Source organism: Furipterus horrens, unplaced genomic scaffold, assembly GCF_987537825.1.
Source record: "Furipterus horrens unplaced genomic scaffold, mFurHor1.1.pri manual_scaffold_5, whole genome shotgun sequence".
NCBI classification, from domain to species: domain Eukaryota; kingdom Metazoa; phylum Chordata; class Mammalia; order Chiroptera; family Furipteridae; genus Furipterus; species Furipterus horrens.
In genome coordinates this window covers 97,431,420-97,449,651 of record NW_028327175.1, presented here as the reverse complement: position 1 = coordinate 97,449,651, position 18,232 = coordinate 97,431,420, and the positions used below count along the sequence as shown (strand labels likewise).

At 40.5% G+C, this 18,232-nt stretch overlaps 1 protein-coding gene across 1 annotated transcript in view; it reads right to left on the bottom strand.

Moving 5' to 3' along the window:
• Positions 1 to 18,232, bottom strand: part of RCC1L (RCC1 like) — a 42,588-nt gene that overhangs the window by 13,297 nt on the left and 11,059 nt on the right. The window contains exons 2-7 of the mRNA XM_090276903.1: positions 13,978 to 14,107; positions 11,319 to 11,447; positions 10,417 to 10,483; positions 9,781 to 9,832; positions 8,050 to 8,134; positions 1,416 to 1,597 (exon numbers count right to left, since the gene is read on the bottom strand). Coding sequence (XP_090133029.1) covers positions 1,416 to 1,597; positions 8,050 to 8,134; positions 9,781 to 9,832; positions 10,417 to 10,483; positions 11,319 to 11,447; positions 13,978 to 14,107 — 645 coding nt within the window. The remainder of the gene's footprint in view (positions 1 to 1,415; positions 1,598 to 8,049; positions 8,135 to 9,780; positions 9,833 to 10,416; positions 10,484 to 11,318; positions 11,448 to 13,977; positions 14,108 to 18,232) is intronic.

Genomic DNA, 18,232 nt, shown 5'->3' with positions numbered 1-18,232 from the left:
AGAAGTTTGATGATATTAAGGAATGAATGTACTAGGTTGGCCAAAAAGTCCGATTAGTTTTTTCCATAAAAGACAAGACACACTTTTTTCATTTTCACCAATAACTTTATTGATTTGGATAGTGTGAGTATGTTGACTATCTCCTACTATTGGCTTCTAGTGGGCAGAGACCAGGGGTGCTGCTAAACATCTTCCAATGCATAAAACAGCCCCACAGAAAAGAATTATTTGGCCAAAATGTCAATAGTACCAAGAAACTTCACATACTACTTTTGACACATTCGATCAGTCAGAGCACCTCCTCCATACACTGCATAAATCTTTGCTTCAGTTGCGTTTTACCTTTCTTAAAATAATAAAGCATAACATGCTGAAAATGTTGCATATCTTCTTCTATCTTCAATACTAAAATGGCTTGGTAAGTTCTTTTTAAATGCAAGCTGATATGACAGCTGTCCTAATACAATCTAACAATTGTTTTGAATGAAGTTAAAGACAACTAAGCACTACTAAACAAACTTTGGACAGCCCATTAGTATGGTTTTTTAACTAGTCCTTATCTTTTAGAGATACATACTGAAACTTCTATAGAAGAAATATGATATCTAGGATTTGCTTCAAAATAATCCAGGACAGAGAAGTAGATAAATTATATATGCAACAAAACTGGCCATTAGGGAGTACGGGCATTTTGGGTTGGGGGAGGTTAATGAAAATGTCTGGAATTAGATAGTGGTGATAGTGACTACTAAAAACCACTAAATTATATACTTAAAAATTGTGAATTATATCTCTTATTTCTTTTTTAATAGGCCATTAGTTGGTAATTGTTGAACATGGGTGATGGGTATATAGAGATTAATTACACAATGAGGGCTACTTTTTGTTTATATTTTCTTAATGAAATGTTTAAAGTTCTATTGCCATGGTATAAATGGTGGCATGCTTCAACGAGAAGGCCAGGCCCAGGCAGGGCGTTTGAAGGACTGCTGGCATTCTACTGCTCGGTCTGGGTGGGGTCGCACAGTGAGCCGCATGCTCATGATCTGTGTGCTTTGGAGGCATATATGTTACACTATAACAAAAAACACACTAACACCACAAGCACTTAGGTAAAAAGCCTCGTATCCCTACAGAACAAGACAGGGTACCCAGGCATATGTAAAATACTGCTCTAAACCAGGACTATCTCATCAAAGTATTGGTAAGAATGGCTTTGAACCCAAGCTTTCCTTCCAGCTCCAATAAGACTGTCAAGAACTTGGAACCTTAAAGAGGCACTCTTACAAAGGTTAGATTTGAACATTCTAGCACTTTATACATCACACTTTGGTGAAGAACCTCTAATAAATGTCCTTAACATGTCCTATCTCCAAGTCTCCCAGCACCATGCTCTCATACCTGTGACCTCATACCTGTGTGGAGTCCGTGACAGAGGCCAGCTGCAGGTACTCAGAGTTGCCCCAGCCAAAGAGGTGTCCATCAGCTGACACAGCCAGGCAACAGTCACCATAGGTGGCAATCTGGACAATGTTCACGCTGGCGAGGTCTCCACCCAGCTTGGTGGGCACACTGGTGATATTGTAATGACCCAGACCTAACATAATGGAAAATAATTACTTTTCATTACTGATTCTCTTAACACTTACACAGACTTACTATATGCCAAACACCTTTTAAGCACTTTACAAATATTAAAAATCCTTATATGCTCCTCTGCATGCTATGCACCTTCCCTCTCCCTGTTCTCTCAAAGGAAGAAAAAGACATACTTGTAATTGGACCATGTTAAAACCCTTGGAATTTCCTAGGTCTAATACAAGCTAGAAAATTTCTCAAGATGAAATCCTACTATATAATGAACCTATATGAGCCATTGCATATACTACAATAAGCAGTCTCTAATGTACTGTTGAGCTTGCTGGGAAGTAAAGGAAATCTCTGAGCCCATCCCACCCAAACCGCACCCCTGCAAAAAAGTAAATAGTAAACAGGAGAGGACAGGTCTTACTCAAAGGCCTATATCAGCACTGATGGAGGGGAGCCCTGGGCAGCAGACTGAGGTACAGCACTAACCAGGCCACTGACGCTGGCTTCCAAGGGCATCCTCACAGGGTCTCAGAGCAGTCAGGCTGGCAACAGGCCAAAGCAAACCCCACTCCTCTCTGGAGGAAAGCATCTCCAACTTAGGCCCTTAGAGTTTCCATAAATTAAACTCAATAACATACAAGATCACAATAAAAACTACTAAACTCATCAGGAAAGACGCCACTATGAGTAAGAATCAACGGAACCAACGATAATCAGTTTATACCCTGAAGACTTCAGACAATGGAATTATGATACAGGAAATAAAAAAAACTCGGTGTGCAATGTTCAAAGAAATAAAAGCAGGAATAAGAGACGACAGAAAATGGCCAGGTAAATTTGGAAAGGAAACAACTAGAAATAATAAATATACAGTTAAAATTAAAAACTCAGATGGATGGACAAAAAAGACAAACCACAATCTAGGAGAAAATGTGTACAACACCATAACTGATAAAGACCACAGATAGAGAATATATTGCAAATTCGTAAAAATCAGTAAGAAAAAGACACACTAGTCAACAAAAATGGGTAAGAACACCACATACGTCTAAGAGAGGAAAATAAAGCAAAACTGGTCAATGAACACATGAAAAGATCCTCACTCTCCGTAGTAATTAGGAAAATGCAAATTCGAACCTCAGTGAGATGCTATTTCACATCCACCAAATAAGTAAAAACTTTTAGGTGGACAATACCAAACTTTGCCCAGGCTGTGGAACAACACTCTGCTGTTGTGGAGGTTACTTGTTACAACTATTTGGGAAAACAACCACTGGAATACAGATGCATACCCATAACCCAGCACTTCCACTCACAGAATCTTCACTAGGGCTCCTAGAACTCTTGAACAAATGTGTAAGGAGACATACTGATGATCATAGAAATACTGATTGCTCTCTAATAAAAAGCTGTAAACTATCCAAATATCTAGCAAAAAAAATGAATAAAGTGAGGTGTACTCTACAGTAAAATATTGTACAACCATAAAAATGAACAGCATTCTGCAAAGAAGCAGGATACAAAATCAACACACAAAACTCAACCTATTTCTATATACCAACAGTGAACTATCCAAAAAAGAAAATCAAGAAAAACAATTCTGTTTACAGTAGCATCAAGAATAATAAAATAAGCCCTGGGTGCTGTGACTCAGTGGATTGAGCGTCGGCCTGCGAGCCAAGTGTCGCTGGTTCGATTCCCATTCAGGGCACATGACTAGGTTGTATGTCAGGTCCCCAGTTGGGGGCGCGAGTGAGAGGCAACCACACAGTGACGCTTCTCTCCCTCTCTTTCTCCTTTCTCCTCTCTCTAAAAATAAATAAACAAACAAATAAATTATAAAAAAAAAGAATAATAAAATACTTTGGAATTAGATGAAGGACTTGTACAATGAAAACTACAAAACATTACTGAAAGAAGTTAAAGAAAATATAAATAGATGGAAAAACATCTTATGTTCAGTATATTCCCTATTAAAACATCAACAATGTTTTTTGCAGAAATAGAAAAATCCATCCTAAAATTCGTATGGAATCTCAAAGGACCCCAAATAGCCAAATGATCTTGAAGAAGAACAAAGTTGGAGATTTCAACTTACTATGAAACTACAGTAATCAAAATAGTGTGGTACAGGCCTAAAGACAGATATACAGCCCTGGCTGGTGTGGCTCAGTGGATCGGGCGCCGGCCTGGGAGCCGAACAGTCACAGGTTTGATTCCCGGTCGGGGCGCACGCCTGGGTTATGGGCTGGGTACCCAGTTTGGGGCATGCAAGAGGCAACCGATTGGTGTGTCTCTCGCACATCGATATTTCTCTCCCTCTTTCTCCCTCCCTTCCCCTCTCTCTAAAAGTAAATAAATAAAATCTTAAAAAAAAAAAAAAAAGACAAACATATAAACCAATGGACTAGAATAGAGTCCAGAAATAAACCCTCGCTTATATGGTCAAATGATTTTTGAAAAGAATCCCAAGACTATTCAATAGGAAATGGACAGTCTTTTTAACAAATGGTGCTCGGAAAAACTGGGTATCCACATGCAAAAAACTAAAGTGGGACTCTTAGCTAACACCACATACAAAAATCAACTCAAAATGGATCAAAAACCCAAATGGAAGAGTTAAAACTATAAAACTCTTAGAAGAAAACCTGCGGCAAAAGCTTCATGACACTGGATTTGGCAATGATTTCTTAGCTATATGACCCCAAAAACACAGGCAACAAAAGAAAAAATAAGGTGTTAAGACAGATCCTGCCCTGGCCGGTGTAGCTCAGTGAATTTAGTGCAGCCTGTGAACTGAAAGGTCTCCGGTTTGATTCCCAGCCAGGGCACATGCCTGGGTTGCAGGCCAGGCCCCAGTTAGGGGCATATGAGAGACAACCAAGTAATGTTTCTCTCTCACATTGATGCTTCTCTCCCTCTTTCTCCCTCCCTTCCCCTCTCTCCAAAAATAAATAAATAAAATATTTTTTAAAAAGAGAGAGAATAGGTCCTAAGAGCTTTCATCACAAGGAGAAATTTTTTTCTTTTTATTGTATCTGTCTGAGATGAGGGATGTTAACGAAATCTATTATGGTAATCAGTTCACAATATATAGAAATCAATCCATCATAGGTACACCTTAGACTTATACAGTGATATATATAAATTATTTCTTTATAAAACTACAAAAAGTTTTTTTAATACACAAATTTCATTAATGAAAATTAAAAACTTTTGTGCATCAAAAGATACTACCATCAGAGTGAAAAGGCAACCCGCATAAGGCAGAAAATATTGCAAATCAAATATCTGATAAGAGATTAATATTCAGAATATATAGCAAACTCAACCACAACAGGAACAAACAACCTAATTAAAAATGATCTTCTTCAGGGACTCCTACAGGCCCATGAGGAGGACCGGGAGTCCCCATCCCTGTTCCCCATTCCCCTTGCTCCTACAGGCCCTTGAGTTAGTCCGGGAGCTGCCTCTCCCTTTCCCCCTTTCCCCACCCTTTTCCCTCAATAAACTCATTGCCTAATCCCCTCCCCCCCCAAAAAAATAAAATAAAATGATCTTCTTCAAAGAAGATATACAAAGGGCCAATAAGCACATGAAAAAGATGTGCAACAGCACTAATCATTAAGGAAATGCAAATCACAAATGAGATACTACTTCACACCCATTAGGGCAGCCACTGTTAGAAAAAAATACACAGAAAATAACAAGTGTTAGCAAGAATGTGGAGAAATTAGAACTTCATACAATGCTGGTGGGAATGTAAAATGGTGCAGTTGCTGCAGAAAAGAGCATGGCAGTTCCTCAATATTTTAAAATATAATTAACATATGATCAGCAATTCTACCTCTGGGTATATATCCAAAAGAATTGAAAGCAGGGTCCCAAAGGCATATCTGTACACCCACGTTCATAGCAGCACTATTCCAATAGCTAAAAAGGTAGAAGCAACCCAATCAATGGATGAATGGATAAGCACAATGTGTTATATACATACAAGGGAACAGTATTCAGCCTTAAGAGGGAAGAAAATTCTGACAGATGCTACAAAATGGATGAATTTTGAGGACGTTATGCTAAGTGAAATAAGCTAGTCACACACAAAAATACTATATGATTCACTTACATAATAAGGCACCTAGAGTAGTCAAATGTACAGAGGCAGAATGCAGAATGGGGTTGCCAGGGAGTGGGGGGAGAAAGAACGGGGAGTTGCTGTTTAATGGGTATAAAGTTTCTGCTCTACCAGATGGAAGAGTTCTGGAAATGGATGGTGGAGATGGTCACGCACCAATATGAATGGGCATAATACTAATGAGCCATACATTTAAAAATGGTTCATATGGTAAACGTTATGTTATGGGTATTTGACCACAACTTTTAAAAATTAAAGATTAAAAAACAAGTTAAGGCTGGTATTGGCTTCCCCAGGGGTCAGGGGTGTGGGGGGGATGGACAAACTGCAGATATATATGATACGGCTGAATCTTAAGAACGATAATGTTGCATTTAAACCAAGTTACAGAAGATACATATACCCTTGAAGAGAGAGAGAGAGAGAGAGAGAGAGAGAGAGAGAGAGAAAGAATAACTTTTTGTCCCCTCAGAGTAAGGAATAGAAATAAAATTTAGGATGGTCTCGCCCTGGAGGTAAGGCAAGCGTAAGAAACCAGACGGTAGCACATGGGTAGAATCTACTGTACTGAAAATGTTCTAGGTCCTAAATTGGGTAGTGGTTTCACCAGTGTTATTTTATTGCCATGTTTTATAATTTAATTTATGTTGCACATTTTTAAATTAAGGTAAAATTCATATAACATAAATTCACTGTTTCAACCATTTTAATTTTTTCAAATCCTCACCCAAGGATATGTTCATTGATTTTAGAAAAAAAGAAAGGAGGAGAGGGAGAGGGAGACAGAGAAACATTGATATGAGACAGAAACATGGATCAGTTGCCTCCCCGCCCGTCCCAACCAGCGATTGAACCCACAGCCTTTCGGTGTACAGGACAACCAACTGAGCAACCTGGCCAGGGCTCAACCACTTTAAAGTACACAATTCAGTAGTTTCTAGTATAATCATGCTGTGCAACCAATATCTCTAATTTAAGAACATCTGCATCACCCAGAAAGAAAACTCATACCCATTTACAATCATTCCCCATTTCCCACCTCACCCCCAGCCCTGGCAACCACTAATCTACTTTATTTCTATGTATTTGCCCACTGTGGACATATCATATAAACAGAATCCCACACTATGTGTCCTTTTGTATCTGGTTCAGGTGGAAAATGCAAGGAAACCCTGACCAGTGTGGCTCAGTTGACCAAAGCAAAAGGTCGCAGGTTCGACTCCCATTCAGGACACATGCCTGGGTTGTGGGTTCAGTCCCCAGTTGGGGTGCACACAAGAAAAAACCCATCAACGTTTCTCTGTCATATCATGTCTCTAACCCTCTCTTTTTCCCTCCCTTACCCAATCTCTGAAAATAAATGAATAAAGTATTTTTAAAAGAAAGAAAAAGATGGAAGGAAAGAAGGAAGGAGGGACGGGAGGAAGGAAAGGAGGGAGGGAGGGAGGGAGGGAGGGAGGGAGGGCAAGCATGCAAGGGAAAAGGAAAACAACCGATTTAGAAAGAACAGTCGGGCAAGCCTTGACTAAAGAGACAACAGCCATGCTGAAGCCTACAATATAAAAAGGAGAGCAATGAAGAGCATCCCAGGCTAAGGAATGACATGTGTGGAGACCCTACGGCAGCAGAGAGCAGGCAAGCTCCAGAAACTGACTGCGGGGAGCCCGTGTGGCTGGACTCAGAGCCTGGAGAGCAAGGCAGTGAGGCCAGAGGAGGTACAGCACGTGACAGCAAGTTTCTGGAATGGCATCAGGAAACTGCTAACCATGGCTACCTCCAGCAAGTGCAACTTTTACTCTTCACCTTATTCCTGTTTATGCTGTTAAAATGTATCAACAATTTTTTTTTATATAAAAAGCTGCTTCTTTGAAATTACCCACACACGATTTTTAAAATGCATTGGTAGTATTTGGTGGCAGTAGGATACTAAGGATTTATACAAGATTTAAATTATAAATTTATTTGTCCCTTCAGACAAATATCAAAAACAAAAATATTAAATATACAAGGTGATAAAGCTTATCCATCATTCCTCCCTCCCTTAATGACATTCTTCTGAAACCAGCTAAAATCGAGCTCCTTTAAGGTGGCACTTGTTTCTTCTTTACAAGGCTCAAAGCTCCTTTGTTGAGGGGTGGCTCCAATCCTCCATCCAATCCTTTATGGATTCATTACTGTGGGAGCCAGGGGTAAAGGGAGCGGGGTGAGAGAAGCAGAACAGTGCTCTCCACGAGTCAAATTAAGGAAGGTGGGTTCTGGTCTACAGGAGCCCTACAGCTCACAACACCATCCTCCACTACCCCCGGGGGGAAAAGGCACATTACCTGTTTGTCCGTCCGCGCCCCATCCACAAGAATAGACTTCTCCTTTATCCGTTAGAAACAGGCTATGGTCCTGACCGCAGGCAACCTATCATACATAGAGGTGAGGTTGATGAAAAGAAATCCTCAGAAGCCCAGGGTCCTAGTCAGTGAACAGAAAGCCTAGCAGCATTCCCTCCTGCTCCCGAGCACCAAGCAGGCTGAGGTCAGCCAGGCAGGCTGCCCCACACTGCCTCTACCTTTTCTTCATTCTCAACGCACTGCAGCCCAGCTTTTGTCTCTTACTCCATTGAAACTGCTCTTGCTAAGGTGCCAGGTGTCCTAAGGAATAAACCCAGGAGCCCCTCCATCACCTCCACACTTGAAGAACCGCTCCCTCCTCCAAAAGCCTTTCTCCGCTGTTCCTCTCTTCTGCCTCTCTAGTAACATCCCATCTTTGTCACTCGCTCAGCCTCTACCCTACAGTCCTGCGATCCTTCAAGATTCTGTTCTCTGCCCTCTTCTCTCCTCAGTCTCCACACTGCCGTGGGAAACTGCATCCACTCCCAAGGCTTTCGCTGTCACCTCCACACTGTTATCTCCAGCCCCAGCAAATCTTTTGAGTTCAGACCTACTTTCCTAGCACCCTCAACTGAACACTTATTATGTCAGACACTATGCGAAGTCAATAACCAAGACAACCCACCCAGTAAGAAACTGAGTCTCAGAGAATTTTGCTAACTTGCCCGAAGCCATCCAGGAGCAGGGAGTTAAACTCGCGTCCACGTGACTCTGAAGCCTGTGCAAGAAGCCCTCCATTCTACGGCAACTTCCCTCTCTTCGCCTCCTCGCTCTCCACTCCCAGCCAACCCAAGTCTGCAGCCAAGTCATCTGCCCATGGAATCACGCCTGACTCCCTCTAGCTCACTCTCTGCCCATCTAATCAAGCCACACAGCCAGTCAATTCTCCCTACATGTCTCTCCACCTGCCCCTTCTCCCCATGGCTTCTGAAATGGCCCTCATCACTTCCTCCCCCAACTTTTCTCCATACCATGGCCAAAGTTATCTTTCTAAATAGATCACAATTTGGCTGTCACCCCCACTGCTTAGAACCTTTGATAGGCCCCAGCTGTCAAGAGGATGAAGTTTAAATTCCTTAGCAAGGCACCCAAGACCATGCATCATCCACTCTGAGCCTGTCTCCCAGCCTACCCCACACCACTCCCCCACAATCACACAGAACTCCAGCCAACTGAACGCTCTCAGCAGGTAAAACCTCCAGTCGCTCCCTCCCCTCTGCCAGAAAACTCTCCCTCCCACCAGTCCATCTGGTTAGTTCCTTCGCCACCTCCCCGCGATGTCTTTCTTCCCTTCCATTCCACCCCAGCTGGACTTAACAATCCCCCTACTGGGACTTCCATAGCGACTTCTGTATACATCACTTGCTTAGGTATTTATTGTAAGTACTGACCATGTGCCAGGCACTGCACCAGGGGTGGGAATTAAAAGGCAAGATAAAGCCAGCCTGGAACATACACAGCGCACTGATACAGCTAGTGTTTTTCATCTGTTTCCCTCACTAGAGTGTTATCCCCCGAACCTTATTAAACTTTGTATCTGGATGATCTACTGCAAATCCTGATCTATAGTAAGGAGGCAATAATTTTCACTAATTTATTAATTCAGAAAATCTGCCAACGACATTTGCCATCACTCCACCAAACTTTCCCCAGGGAGAAGGGGGAGCAGCTTACCTGGACCACATGTCCATCGAAGTCCTGCACTCTATGGACTTTGTGGCTTTCACTTCACCAGAAGCAATTTGGGGAGAAGCAAGAGATATGTTCACGGTGAGCACTGTGGGGTCCTGGCCCCTCCCCTGTCACTCTTAATTATGGCCCCCACATACATAGTGACTGTTAGGGAAACTTCCAAGGTCAAATATAAGGTAGAATTAGGCCAGTGTGTGAAAGTAATCGAAAACAAACAAAACCCTTTGGTGACTTTCATGTGCTGCCAGAGCTGAAGGTGGTATTTAGAACCACTAGCACAACGCAATGAACTAGAGGGAATTTTTTTAAAAGACTAAATGAGTAGGACTGAAACAGTGGGATAATTTTTGAAATAATCAATTTGGTTAAAAATACAAAACTAATTCAAAGAACTTCACACATCACGGTCAATGCTCATGCACCCTTCCCTCCCACCAAGCTAATGCAGGGAGCTCAACCTGTAGTGGAACAATCCTCTCCACAGCTTTCCAGTAAGTTCTCCCTGCTTCTCTCACACACGAGGAGCCTCGCTTCTTGCTCTGTGTTTCTATCACGCAAGACATGTTTAACACTTAACGCAACTGGGGGAAGGGGAAGGAAGTCCTTTCAGGAGCTTACCTGTAAATTTCATTTTCGACCACCTTTCTTCCACATTGCCCATAGGAATTGTTCCCCATGCTGAAGACTGTAAAAACAACACCCCCCAATTAAGTCTGTTCCTCAGGTTCACAGAACCCTAGCCTCTCAGGACTGAAGGGGGGTCTCACCCTAGCTGCCACTTGGTTTCGTTCTCCAACGTTTGCAGCCTGTGAGGCAGAGCCGCAGGCATGCTGGGGTCTAGACCTGCCGCCTCAGCGTGTGCCCCCTTTCCTGCTCCTTCTGTCCTCCCCTCGGGCCTCAGTTCCCCCTGTCAGCAATCTCACTTTGCACAGGTGAGCACCTCCTGTGAAAGGCCTCGGCACCCCATTTCCCGAACCTGTCACTAGGTGGCTCTTGATGCAAAAATCCTTCTTGAAAAAGTTCCTAAATACTATCTTCACCTTTTCCTATAAAGCAGACTTAAACAGAAAATGAAACTTGAAAAATTTAGTCAAGCTGGACTTTCCCTAGAAACCGCTCTTCTGGAGAGGGTGGGGTTACCCAGAAGCCTGGACTCCAAGAGCCCCCACCACAAGGAAGAAGTGCTAGCCAACAGGTTTCTTTCAGAACAATGGAAAAAGCCATCTGCCCAGCTCGGTGACTTCGTGCAAAAGGAGTGGGAGGCCTTGGTAAGGCTGCCCGGTGTGTGCTGTCACATTAATAGATGCCTGAGATTTTCCAAGAACCACAGAGAACAGAGAGCATAAATGGTTTAGATAGGCCTGCCCAATACAGCTCTCTTGAGCATCCTACTGATTTGCTCAGGAAATGCCAACAGCTTCACTAAATACATGTGGCTCGATCAAATAAGCCACTTCAAACCTGATGGCAAGAAAACATTCCCCCCCACTTCTCCATCAGTCTCGGACAAGTCAATTCACCTCCTTCGTTGTCTGTGAGGACAAGAGAGTGGGCTCTGCCGCAGGAGACCTGGAGCACCCGTGTCTGCTGGGGCCTGTCCAGAGGCAGGGGAACTGGCGAGGGCTCCAACACGTACTCATACCCTCTCACTGAAACAAAAACAATCAGGTTCATTACACTGTTTGACAGTCGCAGCACTTAAACAAAAATCATACTGTTGAACCACCACATTTTTACTCAGTCAGCACATAAGCTAGTAGCAAAGCTAACACTAGAACCCTGATCCCCAACTCTCAACCCACTGCATCACATTGCCTCCATTACACAATGGGTTCTTGGAAAGCATTCTAGTCTCATTAAAAAATTCTCTTCACATGTCACTTAATATTGTTTGAATTGTTAAGTAAAAGTATTTCTTTCCTGCAATACCCATTAAAACTTCTCAGTAAAGTGAACAACAGCAAACATTATATTAAAAGGAAGCAAAAAGAATATGTAGATGCATTTCCTTTCATATATATTAAATCTCTGTGGAAGGAGAGCAGCCTGGAAACTGTTAACACAGGCTGTCTTCGGGGAGAAAAACCATGTGGCTGGAAAAACAGAGGTGGAAAGCAGACTTTTCATCATAGAATTCTGAATTACATAAAATAGAAAATTTTAATATTTAAATAAACAATAAGGGGAGAAACTTTTTAGAAGTCACACTAAAGAAGAACCCTTTGTTCTTTACAATTCCACTTAAGAAGCGAGATTGGTCTATGTAAAGAATCAATCTTGTAGGTTTTAAGTGATGAGCTGTTGAATGTTTATAATGGAGGCTGGAGTTAAGGAGAAAATCTGCAAATGTACCAGTCCTCAACCTATACCCCACTAAATAACCTATTTTCTCCTTTGAACCCCATGTTTAAAAAGGTTTTGCTTACCAAATAAATGACATTATTACTATTGTAATAATATACTTGCCTGTTTCATTAGTGACTAATATAATATTCAGACAGAACTTCTGAACAGCATGGAACAACTGGCTTATCACAATAAGATGATATAATTCTAGGTAAAATCAAAGAAACTAGACTAGACAGTGTTGTTAGCTTATACAGCCTTATTAGCTGAAAATATACAGCACTTCAGAATACTGAAAAGTGACTCACATCCCCCATTACTATCTTCATAGACCCCCAAAGGCCTGGGAAGCTGTAAATACATAACATTTAAAGGGAATCCGGCTCTAGATCCAACTACCAATTGACAGGAATATAAAGGATCATGTTAAACAGGGACGCACTCAGCAAACCCCAGACTGGAAAATTCTATAGGATAAACAATGTGGTTTCTTTAATAAATAAAAAATTTTTTAAGATGGAAACACGCTTAAGAGACTTTTAAAAGTCTTATCAACCTCCCAGCTGGTGTGGTTCAGTGGATTGAGTGCCAGCCTGCAAACCAGGGGGTTGCCAGTTCGATTCCCAATCACGGCGCATGTCTGGGTTGCAACCAGGTCCCCAGTTGGATGGATACGAGAGTCAACCACACATTGATGTTTCTCTCCCTCTCTTTCTCCCTCCGTTCCCCTCTCTCTAAAAATAAATAAATAAAATATATTTTTAAAAAGTCTTATCAACTAATTGCAATGTCTGGACCTTATCTGGACCCTGATTCAAATAAATTTTAAAAAATAAAATAAAAATTTAATGACATTTGTGAGACAACTAGCAATTTGAACACTGACTAGATATTTGATGATATTAAGGGATTATGTTATTATATTGTTAATTATTTTTAGGTGTGATAATGCTGTACTTACTTTTTTTAGAGTCCCCACCTTTTTATATATGTACTGAAATATTTATAAATGAAACGAATAATGTTAGGATCTGCTTCAAATTTACTGAGGGGAAGTGGATAAAACAAGACTGGCGTGAGCTAATGACCGCTGAAGCTGGCGACAGTCCATGAGCTGCATTACACTTTTTGTCCATTTCTGCATATAGTCAAAATTATTCCTAATAAATAGTATAAAAAATGTGATGTGGCATCTTACAGCCAAGAAAACTTCAATACTAACTTGTAAAAGAATTCCAGTATAAAATTAAGTGGGAAAAAGGCAGAAAACAAAACATATGCTGTGATAAGAATAAAATAATATGTTGGTATACAAATGAGAACAGGAAAAATTAAAAGAAAGGTCTGTTCTAGTATGTATGTGTAGGTAATTTCTCCCTTAGTTTAAAAAATGTTTATTATTCTTAAAATATTGTTTAGCTAATGTCTACTTTTTAAAATGTCACTATAAATTATTTCTAACACTTTTACAATCCAAGTTTCAAACAACTGGAATAAAGCCTCCATCTTAAGGATTACATTGAATTTTTTCCCCAGACCATATCCTAGATACTGTAAAGTATTTCAGGGTATCTCCGAGCTAGAAAAGAAAGATCATCTCTTTGGGGCCAAAAAAGGAACACCTTTACTTATCTGTAAATGCCTTTTCGCCTAAAGGTTCAATATTATTACCAAAGAGACTGAAAAACAATCTAGTCCAAATGGTTTCAAACAACATCCCTTTAAGTCTCTCTTTTGTTGTTATGCTTTGATTTATGTAATCGTACTCGTGAAAACCCAAAGGGAGCTCTCAGGCCAATCACGGAAGAGAGAAGCCAAGGTGAGAATGCCTACTTTTATCTTTCCGGCTCCTGTGAAATCCAAGCTGAGAATCTTTGTTGAGTCCCATACCCCAAACTTTCGTAACATCCTTGGTTTTAGAGGACAGCAATGTGAACCCATAGCCACAAGCAGCTGATGAAATCTGAAAAAGAGTTCCATAAGGCATTAACTGATTTGTGATATCAAGTTGTTCTCAGCAATTTATGGCAGTTTACCCAATCCAAGAATACATACTATAAATATAGCAACTAACGTGTACCATGTGTTGTGTTGGATATGTATTATCTTATTTCATTTTTACAATCACCCTATAAACTAGGTATTATCATCATTCCCACTCACCCAGACATAGTCTAGCATAGTAGTTAACCGCCTTAGTTTGAATCTTGGCTCTACCCCTTACCAGCTGTGTGACCTGAGATAGATTAGTTAACCCGCTGTATGTTTCCCTCTGTGTAAAATGGAGATAATAAGTATCTTTCTCACTGGGTTGCTGTGAGAACTAAATTGGTACAGCTAAAGCCCTTACAGTAAATAGTATCTGATTTAATGTACTTACTGTTACTACCAGTAGTAGTATTTGGTAGATGAGAAAATCAAGTGCGAACCTGGGGCAGGGGGAAGGGGGACACCTACTAAGAAAGGCTCCTAGTGGCTAACTGGGGCCAAATTAGAGCGTAGCAGCCATTTCTGCACAGGGGCTTCTCGCGCAAACTGCACTTCACGGAGAAGCCTGTGCTGAACTGCCCTTACACTGTGTTTCTTGCCACCTGAGCCAGCCATGCTGGAATCCTATTTCAACCAACAGGACTGAGGTTCTCCCCATCAAATCAGAGCTGCGCAGCTCCAACCTATCAGAGCAGCTCTATTCTGATGAATCGGGACAATGCCTTTTGGGCCAATCAAACTGCAAGGATTCAGAGCCCTCATTTGCAAGAGGATGGACCAACCAGGGACCAAGGGCAGGGATTCCTGTTCATATATGCCAGCTCCCCTCTGGCTCAGAGAGGGCAATTTCCACTGACGACTGCGTTTCCCTGGCTAGAGCTGAAACACCCAAGATGTCTGGCCAGAGCGCAGCAGAGCAGACCAGCACACAGTGGAACAGAGCAGAGCTACCCAGCTGAAGAGAGGCCTGGCCAGGGGCAGCCTCACAGCCGTACTGTTTTCACAGCCGTGCTGTATCACTGTTTGCACTGAAAAAAGTATCCTTCTTCACCGCATCCCAAATTGGGGATTGAATTGGTGTCAGCAACAATCAGCGGACACAAGGTTCCTTCTGACACAAGTTAAAGATTGAGTAACTTGCTTAATATAGTCACAAAGCTGGTAAGTGGAAGCTGATTCCAGAGTGCATATATTATCAAAAATTCTTGTTTCAATTAAAAAAAAAAAAAAGACATGCAAAGAAACAAGAAAGTGTGACCTACACTGAGGAGGAAAAAGCAAAAACCCTAAGTGGACACAGATGTTGAATTTGTCAAATACTTTAATGAACTATTCAAAGGAAAAATTTTCAACTGTATTTAAAGAATTAAATGAAAATATGATGACAATGACTCAACAAAAATCAAGGCTGAATAGAGAAATAAAAACATTAAAAATTTAACTGGAAATTCTAGAGTTGTAAAGTAGAATAATCAAAAGAAAAAATTCACTATATAGGCTCAACGGCAGATTTGAAATGGCAGAAGAAAGAATCAGTTCCCTTGAAGAAATATCAATAGAAATTATTCATTCTGAAAAACAAAAAAATAAAATATTAAAGAAAAATAAACAGTACCTCAGAGACCTGTAACAAAACAAGTGTATCAACATTTATGTAATGGGAGTCCCAGAAGAGCAAGAGAGAAAGAAAGAGGCAGGGGGAAAAAAAATTTACAGAATTAATAGCAGAGCCAAAAAACATACAATGGAGAAAGGAAAGTCTAATAAATGGCACTGAGGAAAGTGGGAAGCCACAGTCAAAGAATGAAAGTAGACAGCCATCTGACAACATACACAAAAATTAACTCAAAAATGGATTAAAGATGTAAATATAAGACCTGAAACAATGAAGTACACAGAAGAAAACACAGTTAACTATACTTACAGACCTTGGTCTCAGGATTGGGTTTTTTTGTTTGTTTTTTGTGAACTTGACCTCAAAGGCATAAAGTAAAAGAAAATATAAATGAATGAGACTACATCTTAAAACTAAAGTTTCTGCACAGCAAAAGAAACCATCGATAAAACTAAAAGGCAACCAACTGAATGGCAGAAGCTATTTGCAAATGATACCTCCAATAAGGAACTAATATCCAAAGTACATAAAGAACTCAAACTACTCAACAACAACTAAAAAAAAAAAAAAACCTAATTAAAAAATAGGCAGAGGACCTAAATAGACACTTTTGCAAGAAAGACATAGATGGCCTACGGATATATGAAAAGACGTTCAACATCATTAGTTATAAAGGAAATCAAAACCGCAATGAGATTCCACTTCACACCTGTTAGAATGGCTACTATCAATAAAACAAGAAATAACATTCGTTGGAGAGGATGTGGAGAAAGCGGAACCATCACACACAGCTGGAGGGAATGTAAATTGGTGTAGCCACTATGATAAACAGTATGTAGGTTCCTCAAAAAAAGCAAGAACAAAGCTTCCATATGCCCTAGGAATCCCTGTTCTAGGTATTACCTAAAATTTGAAATACCTACTATTTGTAAAGACATATATACACCATGTTCACCACAGCATTATTCACAATAGCCAAGACATGGAAACAACCTCAGTGTCCTTTACAGAAGACTGGATGAAGACGACTTATCATGTACATACAATGGAATATTATTCAGCCATTAAAAAGATTAAATACTGCCCTGGCCAGTGTGGCTCAGTTGGTTGGGCATCATCCCACACACTGAAAGGTCTCGGGTTCTATTCCTGGTCAGGCCACACGCTTGGGTTGTGGGTTTGGTTCCCAGTCAGGGCACATGCAAGAGGTAACTACCATTTGCAACAACATGGCTGGATCTTGAGAGTATTATACTAAGTGAAATAAGCCAGACAGAATAGGAAGAGAACTGTATGATTTCACTCATATGTGGAATATAAGCAAAAAGCAATAAATGAACAAACAAAACAACAAACTCATAGATACAGACAACAGAACGGTGGTTACCAGAGGGGAGGGGATTTGGGAGGAAACTAAGAAGGTAAAGGGGATCAAATACATGGTGATGGAAAGAGACTAGACTTCAAATCAAGAGCACACAATAGTATATACATATGTTGTATTATAAACTTGTACACCTGAAATTTACATAATGTTATTAACCAATGTTACTCCAATACCATTTAATAACATTTTTTAAAAGAGTAAAAATTCGTATTTGAAAACAAAGAAAAAAAATTAATGCCAGAAAACTTACCAAGTTTTATACAAAACATAAATCTAGAGATCAAACTCACTCAACAAATTAGAGTTAAACTCTTGAAAGACAGAGAAAATGTTTTTCTTTTTTTTTTTTTTTTTTATTTACTTTTAGAGAGAGGGAGAGAAACAGCAATGTGCATTGATCATTTGTCTTTTGCACGCCCCCAACTGGGGACCTGGCCCGAAGCCCAGGCATGTGCCCTGACTGGGAATTGAACCAGTGACCTTTTGGTTCACAGGCTGGTGCTCAACTCACTGAGCCACACCAGCCAGGGCCAGAGAAAATCTTAAAAGCATCAAAAGGAAATGGACTCATCAAATGCAAGGGAACAACAATATTGACAGCTGACTTCTCATCAGAAATAATGGAATCCAGAAACCAGCAGAATGACATATTCAAAGTACTAAAAGACAAAAACTGCCAACTAAGAATTCCATATCCAACAAAACCATCTTTAGAAAATGAAGATGAAATACAGACATTCCCAAAGACTGAGAGAATTCACTGCTAGTGGATCTGCCATTACATATATTAATGAAGTCCTTTGGTCATCAATAACATATAACATACTTCAAATTTGCTGAGACACTAGATATCAAATGTTCTCACCACAGTAAAGAAATAATAGCTCTGGACAGACAACTCAGTTGGTTAGAGCATTGCCCCAATACACCAAATTTGCAGGTTCAATCCCCAGTCACGGGACACCCAAGAATCAACCAATGAGTGCATAAATAAGTAGAATAACTAATCAACGTCTCTCTCTCTTGCCCCCCTCTCCCCTCCCCTCCCTGTCTCTAAAACCAGCAAATAAAAAAATTTTAACGAAATAATAATAATT